The 21,489-nt window shown below is 34.0% G+C and overlaps 1 protein-coding gene across 1 annotated transcript; it reads right to left on the bottom strand.

Annotated features, from left to right (window-relative positions):
- Positions 1 to 591: 591 nt before the first annotated feature.
- LOC127719785 (zinc finger protein 45-like) lies at positions 592 to 20,304 on the bottom strand. The gene is made up of 2 exons (XM_052226058.1): positions 20,262 to 20,304; positions 592 to 2,173 (listed from the first exon to the last, which is right to left on the bottom strand). Exon 2 carries the CDS (start codon positions 2,137 to 2,139, stop codon positions 637 to 639), a length of 1,503 nt encoding a protein of 500 aa, XP_052082018.1. The 5' UTR covers positions 2,140 to 2,173; positions 20,262 to 20,304; the 3' UTR covers positions 592 to 636.
- Positions 20,305 to 21,489: the final 1,185 nt, after the last annotated feature.

Raw genomic sequence — 21,489 nt, 5'->3', positions numbered from 1 at the left:
ATACAATATTTTTTTATCAGATTTTGCGAATTCACAGAAAGTCAAAACGATATTGTCATGTAAAATGTAACATTTAATAATTTATAACCATTTAGATAGTACAACTCCTGTTTTAATACTTTGTCTAAGCCGTCATCATAGACGGTCCAAGTTGTCTTCATAGACGGTCTGAGGAATTACTGAAATAAGTGATTTAAAAATCACTTACTTAAGTAGCAAATTCGAAGTTTTGTCACAAATTGTGATTTTGTAGTTTTACCAAAAAAAATTTTGCGGTCGTATAAAAATGTATGAATGAAAAGGAAGGTTGCATAATTATTGACACAGATTTTCTTTAATTCATATATAATTACCCTTTTGATGTTCTCTACATAGGAAAATCATCGGGGAAAATATCAGTAATCAATCGGGGAAAATCAGTACTGTAATCGGGGGAAAATCACTTTCTGCCGTACTCGGTTACAGGCAGTGAAATAGGTGATTATTAATGAAAGACAACTCTCTTACATCCAACATTTGTGGACACATTAGTACTTGAATCAGTGCTTTTAAATCACTCATTAAGGTAAGTCCCCTGACTGTTATTCGGTCCGATTGGACTCAGTCTGACTTGTCTCCAGGTCAATTGTCCTGTATTCATGTATGTATTCTCATGTGTCTCTGTAAACTACTAGGATAACTAAACTTTTTACCACATGCGTTACAGTCATGAGGTTTATAACCTGTATGTGTTCTCATGTGAATCTGTAAATTACTAGGATGATTAAACTTTTTACCACATACATCACAGTCATGAGGTTTATCACCTGTATGTGTTCTCATGTGAATCCGTAAATTACCAAGCAGACTAAACTTTTTACCGCATACATTACAGTCATAAGGTTTATCACCTGTATGTGTTCTTGTATGACGTTTTAAATTACTAGGTTGACTAAACTTTTTACCACATACATCACACTCATGAGGTTTATCCCCTGTATGGGTTCTCATGTGTCTCTTTAAACTACCAAGCCCACTAAACCCTTTACCACATACATCGCAGTTATAAGGTTTATCACTTGTATGTGTTCTCATGTGAATCTGTAAATTACCATGCTGATTAAACCCTTTACCACATACATCACAGTCATAAGGTTTATCTCCTGTATGTATTCTCATGTGTCTCTGTAAACTACCAAGCTGACTAAACCCCTTACCACATACGTCACAGCTATGAGGTTTATCACCTGTATGTCTTCTCATGTGTCTATGTAAAAAACAAAGCTGACTAAACCCTTTGCCACATACATCACGGTCATTAGGTGTATCACCTGTATGTGTTGTGATATGTCTTCGTAAATCACAAAGCTGAATTAACCCTTTGCCACATACATAGCAGTCATAAGGTTTATCACCTGTATGTGTTCTGATGTGAATCTGTAAATTACCAAGCTGACTAAACCGTTTACCACACATATAACAGTCATGAGGTTTATCACCTGTGTGTGTTCTCATATGTCTCTGTAAATGACTTAGATGACTAAACCCTTTACCACATACATCGCAGTCATAAGGTTTATCACCTGTATGTGTTCTCATGTGTCTCTTTAAATTACCAAGCCAACTAAATCTTTTACCACATACATCACAGTCATGAGGTTTATAACTTGTATGTATTCTAGCGTGTCTCTGTAAAGTACCTTGCTCACTAAATCCTTTACCACATACATCACAGTCATAAGGTTTATCACCTGTATGTATTGTCATGTGTCTCTGTAAATCACAAAGCTGACTAAACCCTTTGCCACATACATCGCAATCATGAACATGTTGAGGTTTCTCACCTGTGTGTGTTCTTGTGTGTCTTTGTAAATTACTAGGACGACTAAACCCTTTGCCACATACATCGCAGTCATAAGGTTTTTCCCCTGTATGTATTCTCATATGACTCTGTAAACTACCAGGCTGACTAAACCCTTTACCACATACATCACAGCCATGAGGTTTATCTCCAGTATGTGTACTCATGTGTGCCTTTAGGTGACTTCCTTGACTAAATTCTCTAGCACAAACATCACATTTATGAAGTGTACCAGTCTGTGTTCTTATGTGTCTCTGTTGAGTGCCATTGATTGTGACGAAATCTTCTACCTGATACATTCTTTTTAATGCGTATGTATGTTCTTGTACAACTCTGTAAGGAACAAAAAAAATAAATATTATAAAGACAGAAACTTTTTGATACCTTCCTGCAATTTACACATAAAATATTTATTTTGACATTTTCTGCATTTATGCATCTGCTTGTTGGGTAATTCTAATTCCATACTTTATACAACATGTACAAGAATTATATATGGTGTACTGCCTCATTGATGTATACCTCACATCTTCTTTATTTATAACCTTGGACATGTTGGAAAAGAATGTTGGTAAATGTGAACATTATTTACAGGCTCCGTGTTGAAGGCCGTACTTTGACCTATAATTGTTAACTTTTCATACATTGTAACTTGGATTGAGAGTTGTCTCATTGGCACTCATGCCACATATTCTTATCTTTAGTAAATAAAATGTTGACTCAGAGATATGTCTCGCCTGTCTACATAAAAAAAAATCAAAAAAGACAATCTGATGGACAGCAATATTGCTAATTAATACGACGTTGCTGGACCATGAACTAGGGACAGGACCTCAAAATAGTTGCCAAACTGATATGCTTTGCTAGGTATGCAACTATTTAGAAAATATCATTGATATATCACAATTAATTTCTATTAAATTAACTTAAGCAGAAGCAGAATTTACATTGGAAGCTAGTAGTCAAGATACTAATAAATTCAGTTACTTGACCATGATTGACCTAGATTGCAATCAAACTGTAGGAGGAGTCGTGTGGAATATCTATATACCCATTATGCCCATAATCATTATGGGGTGTACGAACCAACGACAGTGGTAAAACAGTATCCCCCACCCACCATCCCCTCAAACTTTCAGTTGCAGGGGCAATAAAAAGTGTTCTTGGCAACTATGGTAAAACACATCCACATCATTCTGTAACAGTTTTCTATATGTATTGTATTATAATAGTTTAAACCAACCTTATTTGCTTCAATAATATGAAAAAGGGTTTAGAAACAAGTTAATCATGTTAATCAAACTCAGTAGCGGATCCAGAACTTTTCATAAGGGGGGCCCGCTGACTGACCTAAGGGGGGCCCGCTCCAGTCATGCTTCAGTGATTCCCTATATAATCAACCAAATTTTTCCCACGAAAGGGGGGGGGGGGGCGGGCCTCCCAGCCCACCCCCCCCCCCCTGGATCCGCCTATGAAACTTTGTAACTTTTTATACTCTGTAACTTAGATGAAGAGTTGTATCACTTGCACTCACACCACATGTTCTTATGTATAAAGTTAAACCTCTACACTATGTATATACCTATCTGGAACATGCTATTTATCCCTACATGTACATGTATGTAGCAAGATGAGAGAAGTTCAAGGGAAAATTTCAAATGGAATCAATTGATATGCAGCAATAATCAAATGTAAAAAAAATGCAATTATGTAATTATGTAAATAATAAACTTAAAACATCATTTCTTTGTCATGTTTGTATACACATGTGATTGTAAAATGTACGATTGTTTTTAGAAATAACTTTTAACTAGTGTATTGTCAATAATTTTTACCAACATTGTTTCAATATTGACTATCTCGACTTTATCATCATTGATTGTAAGAAGACAAAATGGAAGAGTTAGTTTTCTATTGTTCTCGTTCATCAATTTAGATACATGTATAAGAAGGTGTGGTATGATTGCCAATGAAACAACTCTCCATCCAAGTGACAATTTATAAAAGTAAACCATAACAGTTACAGTATATAATTGGAATATGTTGCCTAATAATGTAAAAAAAATAAAGAAAAATAAAGGATTTCAAAATTAGCGTCAAAGAGTACCTGACCAAAAGTTTAAGTGCTGCTTCATCAGACTTCTTTCTATATCATGTATATTATTAAACTTATGTTTTACTTAAATAATTTCATATGAAGTTTTCATGTCATATATTAATTTGTGTGTTATCATTTTTTGTATGTCAAAACTATAAGCCGTTTACATGAAGGGACCTCATTGGAAACAAGCTTAAAAGCTTTCATGGGTTATCCCTGATAAAATATCAGCAAAATTTTTTCCAAACACTTAAGGATACCACACACATAAAATTCCATTATATTTTATAAAATGTGTACGTATTGTCTTTATGTATCGTATATATTGTGTATTGTAATAATAAATTTCATATGCTTGATATTTTATTGAATAAAATATTATTATTATTATTATGCATGTGTCTGTCCAAAGTCATTAAATTGTATATCAATGTCACCAGTCAGGGATATAACTCTATAGGGTTATTACAGAAAATATCTTGCATGTGTTATTACAGATACTTTCATGAGTTGTCTACTCTTTTTATCCTTAAATTTTCTAAATCTGTAATAACATATGTTTGTTATTTGTAAAATAAATCATAAATATTTTAATTTTTAGTGGGCTCTAGGGAACTCTTGAAACTTTGCTCAGAAACTAAATGCATAGCCTTGATAACTAATTTTTTAATTAAATTAATACATTTTTCATTAACCATGGTAAATCAATGAGACAAGGCTTTTAAGGGATAAACTTAGCTGTAATAACAAGGCTTAGTTATTAAAGACATGGAACTTATTGTATGAGACACTTGGGAATTACTGGGAAGCTTGCACAGAACCTCATTACATGCTCTGTTCATTATTTCTTACATTAAATTAAAATACATTGTACATTGTAATTATGCATGATGTATGTCTGATCAAATGATTTGAAGTGATGAAGAGAAGCTGTAATAACACGCCCTTTAGTTATTATAGGCATAATTTTTCTGTAATAACATAGGTGTACTATGCATGATTGACAAACTATGAACTGTTATATCTTTCTATAGTGAAGTATACATAAAGACAATAGTAATATCAATAGAACTTGTATACATTTTAACAAAACTAATGTTGTATATTGTCCCTTTGAAACAAAAAACATACATATGTTATCACAGTTCTTTGATTTTTTAGTCCACAATAACAAATGTATGTTATTTTTCTCTAATAACCCTATAGAGTTATATCCTTGACTGCTCACATCATATATTTCAAACAGTTATTTAACCCTTACCAGAATACGGCGTGTTGGTGTATTTATTGACGCACTACTTAAAATTTTCAACATGTTTCGAAATAAAATCATTTACATTGTACCAAAATCATTTAGCATTCGTAATTTATACCAAACTATAGGAAAATATTCCTTCTTTAAAATGATATCTCATTTTCTCACTTTATTCTTTTTACTTTCCAATATTTAGAAGAAATCGTATTACACTCCCAGATTGAAAGACGTGTTTTGACAGAATAATGAAATTCAAAACTGAAATTTCGAAAAATTGTACAAAATTAAGAAATGTTACCAGAAACTTAAAAAAATGGCAAAATGCTAGAATAAGGTTTCAGCTTCATAATGGTGTCAACTATTTTGTTTTGCACTTCGTAGTTGCCGAGCTTTTAGAAAAAGATCAAAACACTGTATTTTTTGTTTTGTAATCCGGATGAAACTCACTCAAGTTTCAAGACCGAGGTCTATTTTAATAAGAATTTTCATAATAAAATATTACAAACGTATGTTCGATGAGGCATTAAAATGATACCTAAGGCCTTAACTATTCACGGAATGGAAGTTTATTCTTGATTTTGGGTTTCTCTCTCCTTTATATCTTCTCAAGCAAGACGACTCCGTGAATTTAAAAGACCGATCTATATGACAGGAAATGGACCACCGTCATGATTCTTTATATTATTCATCATACTTCCGATCGAGTCAGACATGGATTATAGCTCTGCGGGTGCTCTGCGGGTATCCCGATTGATCTCGAGCCGCATTTCCATTCCTTTTAAATATACAATTCCTTGTTCAAGGCAGCTGTCTCAACCTACACCTACATTCAGTAAATTCATTATGTGTAAATAGTTTTATCTTAATATTAAAAATTATTAAATTAAAAATATGCACTACCATTATGTAAAAATGTTATCATTTTTTGTTTATAATAACAAATTTGTTAATTTTCACTGTATATTAAAATCAATATTTTTCCAAAAACATTACCAAGTTATTTTATGAGCGATTTTCATAAAATAGATACCATAAGATGTAGAATTGTGTGAAGTTTAATTGTTTATTTGGCCATAATTTTCGTGAGGGTTGTTTTTATTTTCTGATGGGGCCAAAAAAAATGATGTGTGTTTACTGTACCCCTACCTACCCCAATTTTTATCCTCTATCTAAGTCGGGAAATTACAAGCCAGAAATGTATATAAGACTTCCGATTTAGATTGATTGTGCCGTTTTATACATGATTTTAATCATTTATTTTTTTTGTCAAATACTATTTTTATACTTCAACGTTGTTTGGTAATGCAGTTTGCCATTATTAAGCTTTGCAGCAAATTACCACAAGCTTAAAAGCAAAACAGTTCCTTCCTTTTTTCTAGAAGAGCAGTAGTCTAGAGGTAACAAAATATTCCTTCGGTGTTAAAATAAATAATATGCGAATGTCGGAAAGTTTTAACTGTTTCTAATTAAAAAAAATTATTGCACCACGGCATAATTTAGAATTTATTAACAGGTGAGCTTGGCGTGATTTCTTTTTGACACCTTAAATCTGGGACAGCCTATAGTTAGTATACACTGTTCCTGCTTAAATATATATACGACAAAAATTAGCTTATCAATGATACATGATAGATTATACCTGCAAATTGGATATCCCATACCGGTGTTTATTATAACACCTATTATCTAAGTTCTTTTATCTAGACAAAATACTACATCTGTTCATGTACTTCTTCCTTTATACTTTTCTATACCAGTCATATTCCAAAATTGAAAAGTTATTTTTTAACATTTTGCATTACTAAAGTACCTTAAATCTGTTTAAAAACTCGTATAATGTCAGATTTCATCTATTAATTGATCTTAATTGTTGCATACCTTCGTGAAATATCAAGAGGAGGTACAAGACAAAACTGTTTTTCAGAAGTATGTGTGTTTACTGTACCCCTACCTACCCCAATTTTTATCCTCTATCCTAATTTTTTGGGGCTATATTTGATTAAGCACTGTTAAAGTCACAATGTTGGACCCATAGGACTCAATGTAAAAAAAAAAATTAAAAAAAAAAAATCGCTACCTACCTACCCTATTTTTTTTGTCAGCATGTGACAGTAAACACGCATACTTTTTTGTTTGGCCAGGGTTAAACACAAATGTTTTTTTTTGACAATTTTAGTTTGATTAGAATACAAAGCAAACTTTTCAAGAAATATTTTTCTTTTCTAAAACTATCATGGCTCATCGACTGCCGAGACATATAATGTCTGTATAATATATCTCTGCTGACAGCTAGTTCTTACATGTACAGAGACATATGGACTCATAATGGTGATCAGTGGCGGATCCAGAACTTTTTATAAGGGGGGCCCGCTGACTGACCTAAGGGGGGGGGGGGGGGGGGGGGCTCCAGTCATGCTTTGGTGATTCCCTATATAATCAACCAAATTTTTCCCACAAAAGGGGGGGGGGGTTGCCCGGGCGCCCCAGCAACCTCCCCACCCCTGGATCCGCCTATGGTGATGAACCTAAGAAAACCCCATGCCTCATAAAATTATTATAGCAAGCTCCATGTATAAAAGTCCCCGAAATCACAAATGTTAAACAGTTCAATTAGGGCTTAGTCTTTTTTCTATCACATAGTGTTGGTTTTATGAAAATGGTGATAAAAACGAATTTGCTATGATTTTTCAAAATCCCATGTTTATAGTTCACATTGACGCCATTTTGTTCAGTCAAGTTCAACACCGACTAAGTCGGGAAATTACAAGCCAGAAATGTATATAAGACTTCCGATTTAGATTGATTGTGCCGTTTTATACATGATTTTAATCATTTATTTTTTTTGTCAAATACTATTTTTATACTTCAACGTTGTTTGGTAATGCAGTTTGCCATTATTAAGCTTTGCAGCAAATTACCACAAGCTTAAAAGCAAAACAGTTCCTTCCTTTTTTCTAGAAGAGCAGTAGTCTAGAGGTAACAAAATATTCCTTCGGTGTTAAAATAAATAATATGCGAATGTCGGAAAGTTTTAACTGTTTCTAATTAAAAAAAATTATTGCACCACGGCATAATTTAGCATTTATTAACAGGTGAGCTTGGCGTGATTTCTTTTTGACACCTTAAATCTGGGACAGCCTATAGTTAGTATACACTGTTCCTGCTTAAATATATATACGACAAAAATTAGCTTATCAATGATACATGATAGATTATACCTGCAAATTGGATATCCCATACCGGTGTTTATTATAACACCTATTATCTAAGTTCTTTTATCTAGACAAAATACTACATCTGTTCATGTACTTCTTCCTTTATACTTTTCTATACCAGTCATATTCCAAAATTGAAAAGTTATTTTTTAACATTTTGCATTACTAAAGTACCTTAAATCTGTTTAAAAACTCGTATAATGTCAGATTTCATCTATTAATTGATCTTAATTGTTGCATACCTTCGTGAAATATCAAGAGGAGGTACAAGACAAAACTGTTTTTCAGAAGTAACTTTGTTTAAGGTTGTATTTTGGTTTATTTCATTTAAGGAATTGTATATCTAAATAGACAATCCCTTGTTTCATTTCATGATTAAATGACCAAGTTCGATAACTACTGCCAGATAAGTAATGAGCCAGTTACTCTGAGTTAGAGCGACGGGATGTAATTAACACACCACCCAAGTCAGGAGGTATATTTGGCATCTGAAAACATAGAAGAGACCGTTGTCTCTTATATCACGTGATATTCGAAAACGAGTCTACTTTCGGTTTATCCGGAAGCAGATTTTCATGTATTGAAAAAATAATAATATACAATGCAGAGAGCAGACATAAGACATAAAGCTTTATTTAAAGTCGGTATATGCAATACAATTACCATTAGCTATGTAGGAGGGACTGTCTTTCATTTCCTTCAAATTCATTAATATGAAATGTACCTTTCTACCTCATCATGAATATGTCTACGCAATAATTGATGGTAAGTTTTCGTAAATCATAATTATTAGAACAAGCTCTTACAAACACTTTATGAAATTTCCTGGTTTTAAAATAAACATGCTTTCTCACAGAAAACGTTGGTTATTTCATGGTTTTTTTTAATATAGGTTTTGATGATTTCTGACCAAAGTATCAGGTTATGATAACATGGAAGAGACCATAAACATTTTTTTTACATAAAAAACATGTCCTGGTCTCTTTTATAATTTTGTGATAGAGACCATGAACATTTCTGACAGATATAACCTATCATGGTCTCTTTGATAATTTTGTGAAAGAGACCATGAACATTTCTAACAGATGAAACATGTCCTGGTCTCCTTTATAATTTTGTGATAGAGACCATGTACATTTCTGACTGATATAACCTGTCATGGTCTCTTTTTATCATGTGGAAGAGACCATGAACATTTCTGACAGATTGAACATGTCATGGTCTCTTATAATTATGTGGAAGAGACCATGATGATTTCTGACCAAGGTATCATGTCATGGTCTCTTTAATGAATACATGGAAAAGACCATAAACATTTCTGACATAAATTACATTTCATGGTTTCTTAAAGTTATGTGGAAGAGACCATGAAAATTTCTGACATGTATATAATTTCATGGTCTCTTTTTAAAATTTTGTGAAAGAGACCATGAATATTTCTGACAGAACTAACATGTCATGGTCTCTTTTACAGTTATGTGAAAGAGACTAGGAACATTTCTGACATATATAACATGTCATGGTCTCTTAAGTTATTTTCATGTGGAAGAGACCATGAACATTTTTGACAGATAAAACATGTCATGGTCTCTTTTATAATTATGTGGAAGAGACCATGATGATTTCTGACCAAGGTATCATGTCATGGTCTATTTAATGATTACATGGACGAGACCATAAACATTTCGAACGGATATAACATTTCATGGTCTCTTTAAAATTTTGTGAAAGAGATCATGATTATTCTTGACACATACAAAATGTCATAATCTCTTTTATGATTAACTGGGAAAGACCCTGAACATTTCTGATAGATAAAACACGTCATGGTCTCTTTTATAATAATGTGAGAGACCATAATCATTTCTGATGCATCAAATCTGTCATGGTCTCTTTAATGATTAAGTGGAAGAGATCATGAACATTCCTAACTTGTCCTGTCCTCTTTTATAATAACGTGAAAGAAACCCATATCATTTCTTACACATGTAATCTGGCATGGTCTCTTATAATTATGAGGAAGAGACCATGATGATTTCTGACCAAGGTATCATATCATGGTCGCTTTTATGATTACATGGAAGAGACCATAAAAATGATTAAACATTTCTGACATAAATGACATGTTATGGTCTCTTTTATAGTTATGTGGAAGAGACCATGAACATTTCTGACCAAGGTATCATGTCATGGTCTCTTTTATAATAACATGGAAGAGACCATAAACATGTCTGACATAAATGACATGTCATGGTCTCTTTTATAATTATGTGAAAGAGACCATGAGCATTTCTGACAGATATAACATGTCTTGGTCTCTATAAAATTACGTGAAAGAGACTATGATTATTTCTGACACATATAAAATGTCATGGTATCTTTCATGATTAAATGGATGAGACCATGAATGTTTCTGACATATAAAATGTCATGCTCCTTTTGTAATAAAGTGAGAGAGACCATGATCATTTCTTGCACATATAGAATGTCACAGTATTTTTCCTAATTGAGTGGCTGAGACCATGAACATTTTTGATACATAAAATGTCATGCTCCTTTTGTAATAAAGAGAGAGACCATGAACATTTCTGACAGATATAACATGTCATGGTCTCCTTTTTAATTAAGCATAAGAGACCATGAATTAACATGTCTGTTCTTGTCAATGTCTCTTTTTTTATACGACCGCAAAAAAATTTTTGTGGTCGTATATTGGTATGACGTTGGCGTCGTCGTCGTCGTCGTCCGGCGTCGTCGTCGTCGTCGTCGTCGTCCGGCGTCGTCCGAAGACACATTGGTTTTCGCACTCTAACTTTAGTTTAAGTGAATGGATCTTTATGAAATTTTACCACAAGGTTCAATACCACAAAAGGAAGGTTGGGATTGATTTTGGGGGTTATGGTAATAACAGTAAAGGAATTAGGGGCCAAAAAGGGGCCAAAAATAAGCATTTTTGTAACTTCCAGACATAACTTGTGTGTTAGTGTATGGATCTCTCTGACATTGTACCACAAGGTTCCATATCACTAAAGGAATGCTGGGATTGATTTTTGGGGTAATTGCCTCCAAATTTTAGGAATTAGGGGCCAAAAAAGGGGCAAAAAACAAGCATTTTTCTAGTTTCATGACAATAACTTGTGTGTAAGTGTATGGATCTTTCTGAAATTGTACTACAAGGTTCCATATCACAAAGGGAAAGCTGGGTTTGAGTTTGGGGGTAATTGCCCTAAACGTTTAGGAATTTGGGGCCAAAAAGGGTTCAAAAAACACATTTTTTTCTAGTTTCCAGACAATAACTTGTGTTCAAGTGTATGGATCTCTCTGAAATTGTACTGCAAGGTACCATACCACAAAGGGAAGGCTGGGATTGAGTTTGGGGGTGATGAATCATAATGGGGGTTCAAAAAATTTTGGGGGGGGATTTATTTTTTTTTTCCTTTTTTTTCTTTTTTTCCTTTTTTGTTTCTTTTAAAATTTTCCATTTTAAGTTGGTTATTTCTGATTTATATTTAAAATCAAATAATAATGATATGGTAGGAGATACACACCAAACAGGATGTGTAAATTATTACATAATAAGTATTGTGCAATAGCAAGAAATTTTCAATTGCACAGTATTGCACAATAGCAAGAAATCTTCAATTGCACAGTATTGCGCAATAGCAAGAAATCTTCAATTGCACAGTATTGCGCAATAGCAAGAAATATCCAATAGCACAATATTGCGCAATAGCAAGAAATTGTCAATTGTACAGTATTGCGCAATAGCAAGAAATATTTAATAGCACAGGATTGTGCAAAAGAAGATACTTCCTATAAATTGCTTATTTCTTGACCAATTTCAATGGGATTTTATTCTTGATTTCATGGGGTTCTTTAATATGCTGAATCTAACCGTGTATTTAGTTTTTGGATTTTGGGCCCCGTTTTTAAATTGGTCCACATTGAGGTCCAAAGGGTCCAAAATTAAACTTTGTTTGATTTCATCAAAAATTAAATTATTGGGGTTCTTTGATATGCCGAATCTAACTGTGTATTTAGATTCTTAAATTTTGGTTCCGTTTTCAAATTTGTCTACATTAAGGTCCAAAGGGTCCAAAATTAAACTTAGTTTGATTTTAACAAAAATTGAATTCTTAAGGTTCTTTGATATGCTGAATCTAAACATGTATTTAGATTTTTGATTATGGGCCCAGTTTTCAAGTTGGTCCAAATCGGGGTCCAAAATTAAACTTTGTTTGATTTCAACAAAAATTGAATATATGGGGTTCTTTGATATGCTGAATCTAACCATGTATTTAGATTTTTGATTTTTGGGCCCCGTTATCAACTTTGTCCACATTGAGGTCAAAAGGGTCCAAAATTAAACTTTGTTTGATTTCATCAAAAATTAAATTATTGGGGTTCTTTGATATGCCGAATCTAACCGTGTATTTAGATTCTTAATTTTTGGTTCCGTTTTCAAATTGGTCTACATTAAGGTCCAAAGGGTCCAAAATTAAACTTAGTTTGATTTTAACAAAAATTGAATTCTTAGGGTTCTTTGATATGCTGAATCTAAACATGTATTTAGATTTTTGATTATGGGCCCAGTTTTCAAGTTGGTCCAAATCGGGGTCCAAAATTAAACTTTGTTTGATTTCAACAAAAATTGAATATATGGGGTTCTTTGATATGCTGAATCTAACCATGTATTTAGATTTTTGATTTTTGGGCCCCGTTATCAACTTTGTCCACATTGAGGTCAAAAGGGTCCAAAATTAAACTTTGTTTGATTTCATCAAAAATTGAATTCTTGGGGTTCTTCGATATGCTGAATCTAACCATGTATTTAGATTTTGGATATTGGACCATAATAGGTGAATGTCCAATTTAAAATTTTTAAGTTCTTAGACCACATTCAATCTGTGTTAGAAACCTATGCTGTGTCAAATATTTAATCACAATCCAAATCCAAAGCTGTATCAAGCTTGAATGTTGTGTCCATACTTCCCCCAACTGTTCAGGGTTCGACCTCTGCGGTCGTATCAAGCTGCGCCCTGCGGAGCATTTTATTAATTACTGCTTTGTTACCATGAAACATTCTGACACACATATATTTGTATTTCTGTATGTTTTTTTTTTATCAACAAAATTATACCATTACCATCTTATTATTAATATGAAGACCTTTTTATTTAAGAATTAGATGCATGGCAGATTTAGATAAAGATAGAGTGTTGAAAAAGACAATTAATTGAAAGAGCAGAACCCTAAAACCCTATGAGAAGAAATTTCGTCGTCAAGGGGAGTATCGATATGACCTTCCTGTACAATCAAAAATACCTGCTGGCCATCCTAAAGTTTGTTATGACAGAAGTGCTAAAGTTAATGAAAGAGGTAATTTTGCTATTAACAATGATTAATCTTGTACATTTAATTTCAATTTAGTAAGATTCATAGATACTTACTTAAAGTACTTACTATGCAGTTCTAGTCACTTTAGTTTTAACCTTCTTTAGTATTGCTTGATAGGAACAAAATGTTTGTTAATATCAATTTTGTATTGTTTGGGCTTATTTGTAATATTACGCACTTTAGTTTGAAATATTGAATGTAACTTACAATCCTGCAGCGACATGAAATCAGTGAAAAACATCAAAGCTGCATTTTACGCATATTATAATACATTTGAATGGTTTTACACTAGTAATTTTTTTGGGGCCCTTTATAGCTTACTGTTCGGTGTGAGCCAAGGCTCCGTGTTGAAGACCGTACTGTGACCTATAATGGTTTACTTTTATAAATTTTGACTTGGATGGAGAGTTGTCTCATTGGCACTTATACCACATCTTCTTAATATATCTATTTGTATTATTTCTGATAATACATTGTAATTTTTTTATGCCCCTGTCGCAGCGGAGGAGGCATTAAGTGTTACCCTTGTCCGTTTGACGTTCATCCGTACGTACGTACATCCCGAAATTGGTTTCCGTTCTCTAACTTCAGTTTGCCTCAAGTAAATGTTATGAAACTTATACACAATGCTTATTACCAAAAAACTCAGATCAAGGTCGAATTTGGGTGGCGTCACTTTAACTGTTCTTGATTTATGTTCCTTTATAACGTTATATGCAAGCGGGGGTATCATCTCTATCCCACTGACACATTCTCCATTTATTTAATTGCCTGTCACTACCTCAACCCTTACATCTGATGTATAGTGAAGCATCAGATACAAAGACATGTTCTTGTATAATATGAACTGCCAAAGGGGAAATTAATAGAATGAGATTGTAATTGTTTTTGCCTTTTTATGAATCAATAAAATGACATTGCAGTATAAACACAAAATATGCAAACAGCAGCACATAGTCTGGAAATATAAAAAAAATAGTTGACACAAGCTCACTTTTTTTGGTTTTTTAATCTTATACAATTTATGTTTTTGGATAATAACAGATAGAAGAGACCATGACCCCTATAACAGTTTACACAGTCCCTGGTCTCTTAAATAATAACAGATAGAAGAGACCATGACCCCTATAACAGTTTACACAGTCCCTGGTCTCTTAGATAATAACAGATAGAAGAGACCATGACCCCTATAACAGTTAACACAGTCCCTGGTCTCTTGGATAATAACAGATAGAAGAGACCATGACCCCAATTACAGTTTACACAGTCCCTGGTCTCTTGGATAATAACAGATAGAAGAGACCATGACCCCTACATGTATAACAGTTTACACAGTCCATGGTCTCTTGGATAATAACAGATAGAAGAGACCATGAGCCCTATAACAGTTTACACAGTCCCTGGTCTCTTGGATAATAACAGATAGAAGAGACCATGACCCCTATAACAGTTTACACAGTCCATGGTCTCTTGGATAATAACAGAAAGATGAGACCATGAACCCTATAACAGCTAACACAGTCTATGGTCTCATGGATAATAATAGATAGAAGAGACCATGACCCCTATAACAGTTTACACAGTCCCTGGTCTCTTGGATAATAACAGATAGAAGAGACCATGACCCCTATAACAGTTTACACTATACAGTCCCTTGTCTCTTAGCTATAGATAATAACAGATAGAAGAGACCATGACCCCTATAACAGTTTACACAGTCCCTGGTCTCTTGGATAATAACAGATAGAAGAGACCATGTCCCCTATAACAGTTTACACAGTCCCTGGTCTCTTGGATAATAACAGATAGAAGAGACCATGACCCCTATAACAGTTTACACAGACCCTGGTCTCTTGGATAATAACAGATAGAAGAGACCATGACCCCTATTACAGTTTACACAGTCCCTGGTCTCTTGGATAATAACAGATAGAAGAGACCATGACCCCTATAACAGTTTACACAGTCCCTGGTCTCTTGGATAATAACAGATAGAAGAGACCATGACCCCTATAACAGTTTACACAGTCCCTGGTCTCTTGGATAATAACAGATAGAAGAGACCATGAGCCCTATAAAAGTTTACACAGTCCATGGTCTCTTGGATAATAACAGAAAGATGAGACCATGACCCCTATATCAGCTAACACAGTCCATGGTCTCATGAATAATAACAGATAGAAGAGACCATGAGCCCTATTACAGTTTACACAGTCCATGGTCTCTTGGATAATAACAGAAAGATGAGACCATGACCCCTATAACAGTTTACACAGTCCATTGTCTCTTGGATAACTACAGAAAGATGAGACCATGACCCCTATAACAGTTTACACAGTACCTGGTCTCTTGGATAATAACAGATAGAAGAGACCATGAGCCCTATAATAGTTTACACAGTCCATGGTCTCTTGGATAATAACAGAAAGATGAGACCACGAGCTGTATAACAGTTTAGACTGTCAGATGTCCATGGTCTCTTGGATGATAGCAAAGAGAAGACACAAAGACAAACAGAAGATACAATAATCTATATAGATATTCAATTTTGCCGATTACATGCCAGACCAATATCAGGATTCTTTAATGGGGGAAGGGGAGACAGCTAAACTTTACAACAGTAATCTAGCCTGTGTTTGTCAGTATTTATAATTTAGATTACAAAAACTGTAAAATAATATATGACCCTTAAAGATATTATAAATTCAGTTTTGTTTGAATTACTTGCTGTCCCACAGTGCGTGTGGGGCAGTAGTTTGGGAAAAGTTAATCTTGCAAAAATTGGATAATTTTAGACATCGGTCAGTGTAAAAGAGGGACGAAAGATACCAGAGGGACAGTCAAACTCATAGATCGAAAACAAACTGACAACGTCATGGCCAAAAATAAAAAGACAAACAGACAAATAATAGTACAGATGACACAACATAGAAAACTAAAGACTAAGCAACACGAACCCCACCAAAAACTGGGGGTGATCTCAGGTGCTCCGGAAGGGTAAGCAGATCCTGCTCCACATGTGGCACCTGTTGAGTTGCTTATGTTATTACAAATCCGGTAAATAGTCTAATTCGGTAAGTCACATTCATGAAAAGGGAAGGGTATTGTAGTTACGACATAAGGAACATATCCGATATCATCTGTGAAATGGTTATTCCATAACGGTCAACCAACTCGTGATGGCGTCCGTAAAATTTACGAAGGGATGACTTCAACTTCACCATTTGGAACTCTTGGTTTAATAGCTTCCTCGTGAGCAGCAATCCTCTATCAAGGAAATCATGATTGGAAACACAAGCCCGGGAATATCGTATCAATTGGGAGATATATACTCCGTATGCAGGTGCTGCTGGAATGTTGCTACATAGAAATGGAAAGTTCACAATTGGGAAGCTGAAATCATCTCTTTTGTCGTAAAGTTTTGTTTTCAACCGACCCTAATTGTCAATTTCTAGATGTAAGTCAAGATATGAGGCAGACTTAACTGTATCTGTAGTATCCTTTATCTCTAGTTCGATGGGATAGATTCGTTCAACATAGTCACCAAATTTTGTATTATTTAGTGAGAGAACATCATCTAAAAAGCGGAACGTAGAGTTAAAGGATATTGCTAACTTCTTATCTCTCTTCCTAAGAAGCTCCTGTATGAAGTCAGCCTCATAATAATAAAAAAACAAGTCGGCAAGAAGAGGGGCACAATTGGTTCCCATTGGAATTCCGACAGTCTGTTGAAAAACACGTCCTCCAAACGTAACAAATATGTTGTCAATCAAGAAATCAAGCATCTTGATAATGTCAGTTTCAGAGAATTTTTTGTTTGAATCAGAGTGATTCTTTACAAAGTAGGATTTATCCCTCCCCAAGACAAGATACTTGTATCTACGTTCGCCATTCTTTTTAATGAAACAAAGTAATACCAACTCTTTCAATTTGTCTTTTAGTTTGGAATGGGGAATACTTGTGTAAAGTGTAGAAAAGTCAAATGTTTTAATATTATTGGCAAGATGAGAGAGTCTTAGATTGTATGTACTCTAAAAGATCTTTGGAATTTTTTAGTATCCACATCTGATTCATGCCACCTCTAGAATAAGCAGTTTCACAATAACTTTGGAGCCCGGCTTTGATTGCTGATAAAATAGATGTTAATAATTTAGAAAGAGGTTTCGTGGAGCACTTGGAAGACCCAGCAATATACCGTTGTTTGTAAGGACACTTATGTAGTTTAGGTATCCAATACAGTGATGGAAGATCCAGTTATTCGTCTTTGGTTGAAATTCCAAAGGAACATAGAACAGACCTATGATTATCTAGGATTTCCTCTTTGGTAAGTGTCATGAGGGTATATGTTGAGTTTCCAAGTGAATTGTCAATACCTAATTCATTTATCAAGCAGTTTATGTAATGATATTTACACACAAAAACGATGTTGTTTGGGGCTTTATCTGCGGGGACAACTCATAAAAGTGTTTTTGCAGGTGTAAGTTGTATAAATTGCTTGTATTATGTCACTCATAATACAAATTTTCTCAACTTTTCTATGCCTTCTTCAAAATGTCTGCCACTTGCTTCAAACTCATTCAAAATGCATAAAAACAAACAAATCATACATGACATGTGTTTTGAAAATATAATCAACAAAAGTCGCCACCTATCTCTCCCACCAAGGATTTATATCATGTATATAGTACATATATAAAATCCTTACTCCAACTTATTTGACAACACATGTTTTTTTTTCTTTCTTTCTGGAATGCACTTAAGGTTACAAAAAAACTAACATTAGTCGTTTGTACGATGTTTTCACCTGACTGCTTAACGTTGATCGTTATAAATTATCGCTCTTGAAATGGTTGAAATGAAGACCTCTTTTTTTCATGCTCAAATGGATTCAAATGAAAGTAGCCTAAAATGAAAGTCACCTCATTCTGATATTAAAATTGAGAATGGAAATGGGGAATGTGTCAAAGAGACAACAACCCGACCACAGAACAGACAACAGCAGAAGGTCACCAACAGGTCTTCAATGCAGCGAGAAATTCCCGCACCCGGAGGCGTCCTTCAGCTGGCCCCTAAACAAATATATATACTAGTTCAGTAATAATGAACGCCATACTAAACTCCAAATTGTACACAAGAAACTAAAATTAAAAATAATACAAGACTAACAAAGGCTAGAGGCTCCTGACTTGGGACAGGCGCAAAAATGCGGAGGGGTTAAACATGTTTATGAGATCTCAACCCTCCCCCTATACATCTAGCCAATGTAGAAAAGTAAACGCATAACAATACGCACATTAAAATTCAGTTCAAGAGAAGTCCGAGTCTGATGTCAGAAGATGTAACCAAAGAAAATAAACAAAATGACAATAATACATAAATAACAACAGACTACTAGCAGTTAACTGACATGCCAGCTCCAGACTTCAATTAAACTGATTGAACGATTATGTCTTCATCATATGAATATCAGGCACAATCCTTCCCGTTAGGGGTTTAGTATCATACCATCATAACATATATGAGAAGAACATAACCCGTGTCATGCCAACAACATTGAACATTTGTCATGTGGTAAGAAGAGACCACAGTCTCATGCACATTTTTTCACTGGAAATATACCTCCACCTAGTGACCATTGGAATAGCTATTCTATTCCAGAAATGTCAAGTTCGTTTTAAGGATTACAATGGTTATAGAGGTTACTTAGGGAGCTACCATTTGATATGTATGGAGGGGCTAGGATGAAAAATTTTGTCCTACATTTTTTTTAATTTATAATCTCTGTCCTGCCTTTTTATTTTTCACTCTATTCAGTCCTGCTTTTTTTTTTTAGTTAACCTGACTTTTTTTTTTAAATAAATTGTCATCCTACCTTTTTTTTTTGCAAAGTGTCTCATCCTGCCTTTTTTTTTACTCAAAACTCCTGTCCTGCCTATTTTTTTCAAATTTCATCCTTGCCCCCCCCCCCCCCCCCCCCCCCCCCATAAAAATCAAATGGTAGCTCCCTTAAGGGAATACATATATGTCATTGAAGAGATAAATCAAGTGGGAACAGATCTATTCAGGTCACAAAGTAAGTGAAAGTCTTAGAAAAATTTTGAAACAATAATTCGAAGCACTGTCGCAAATGAGCTTCCTCCTTTGTGATTTTTTCGGGGTTCGTATGGATAGTAAACCCGGCAAATTGTCACAAACACCTGTGATTACAGGTGATCAGATTATCAAAGCTTTACGTGTTATATTGCTAATATATGACTGAAGTTTAAATACTATAACAACTTCCCCAAATATATGTTGACATCACCATGATAACAGTTATTTTTATGTCAGACTGTTCGAGCGTTACTTGGCTTCTTCGTTGTTACGTTATGAACAGCATTAAGGTTACCCAATATTTCTTATTCAGTTAGTAAAAATATAAGATAAATATTTGTCTACTGACGACAGAAAACTTACTTTTCTCGGGGGAATATAATTTTCTCTACAAGGAAAACACGTGTCGGGGGAATGAAACTAGCATTATCATATCTTTCTTTCTTTAAAGTAAATTCCTCCACTATTTGGAGCACAATAAAATATCTGTGTAACAGAGCAAGTGTAAAAGCCGGATTCTTCAGGCTTTTGGTAATAAATAACTAAATTCGATCTAGGGTTCTGTAACTTTTATTCAGACGACAACGAAGTTCAATGATGTAACTTTTTGTAACAAAAAATTTGTTCCGGCGTGACATTTGTTCCGCCGGAACCAATTTCATAGGAAATATGTTCCACCGGAATTTATATCACAGAAAATATGTTCCACACACTGTAAAATTTGTTCCGGAACTAATTTTTTGACCAAATGTGAAATAAGTTCCCGAACAAAAATCATAGCTATATTATTAAAAGTATTAAAAAAGTTAAATAAGTTCCTGTGATATAAGTTTTAAACAAACATGTACATATTTCATAAAAATCAATGAATAAGTTCGGCTCAAACCTATTTTCACAGAAAATAAGTACCTTTGCAACATATTGCACAGCGAAACATTTTCTTGTTACACTTAAATTATAATGCAAGCTAAATGCTGTACTGAGTGTGTTTGCATGGGATACATTTGCAATTGAAGGCATGACTGTAACTATAGGATGAAGATAAGAAATAAAAGCGATGGTAATGTATCATAATTTTTATTTATGTTCTATGTGGTATTCCTCCTTGGAATTCTGTTAACTGTTATGGTCCCATTTTCTAGTCATACATTTTTTCTCATTGTTGAAGGCCGTATGGTGACCTATAGTTGTTAATTTCTGTGTCATTTGGTCTCTTGTGGAGAGTTGTCTCATTGGCAATCATACCACATCTTCTTTTGTATATGTACTTAGGTCATCGCACAGTTTCAAAAGAGTGTGTCTTTTGTTTCTACATATCTTTCGATATAATTGATCAGTCACTTTGTCCTTTTCAAATTAGTACATATGTTCATCTTTAACTATACTTTTTTTCTGAATGATTTTTCTTATTCTACTCTTTTCTAGCTCAAAAGTGTCATTTTGATATTTTTACGGAGTATATAATTAAACATTTGCAATACTCCAAAGGATCCGAATTGGATGATTTACACTTTTTATTTATTATATTATCCATATAATACTTATTTTATAATGCACGTGAATGATAACTTTAAACTCACTGATGACAAAT

This window comes from Mytilus californianus, unplaced genomic scaffold (genome assembly GCF_021869535.1).
Source record: "Mytilus californianus isolate M0D057914Y unplaced genomic scaffold, xbMytCali1.0.p SCAF_11, whole genome shotgun sequence".
Classification (NCBI taxonomy): Eukaryota; Metazoa; Mollusca; class Bivalvia; order Mytilida; family Mytilidae; genus Mytilus; species Mytilus californianus.
The sequence above is the reverse complement of the archived record's forward strand: the minus strand, read 5'-3'. Positions and strand labels throughout refer to the sequence as shown.

Coding starts and splice junctions, on each gene's coding strand:
- LOC127719785 (XM_052226058.1), bottom strand. CDS start 2,139: ATGTATCAGGTAGAAGATTTCGTCACAATCAATGGCACTCAACAGAGA.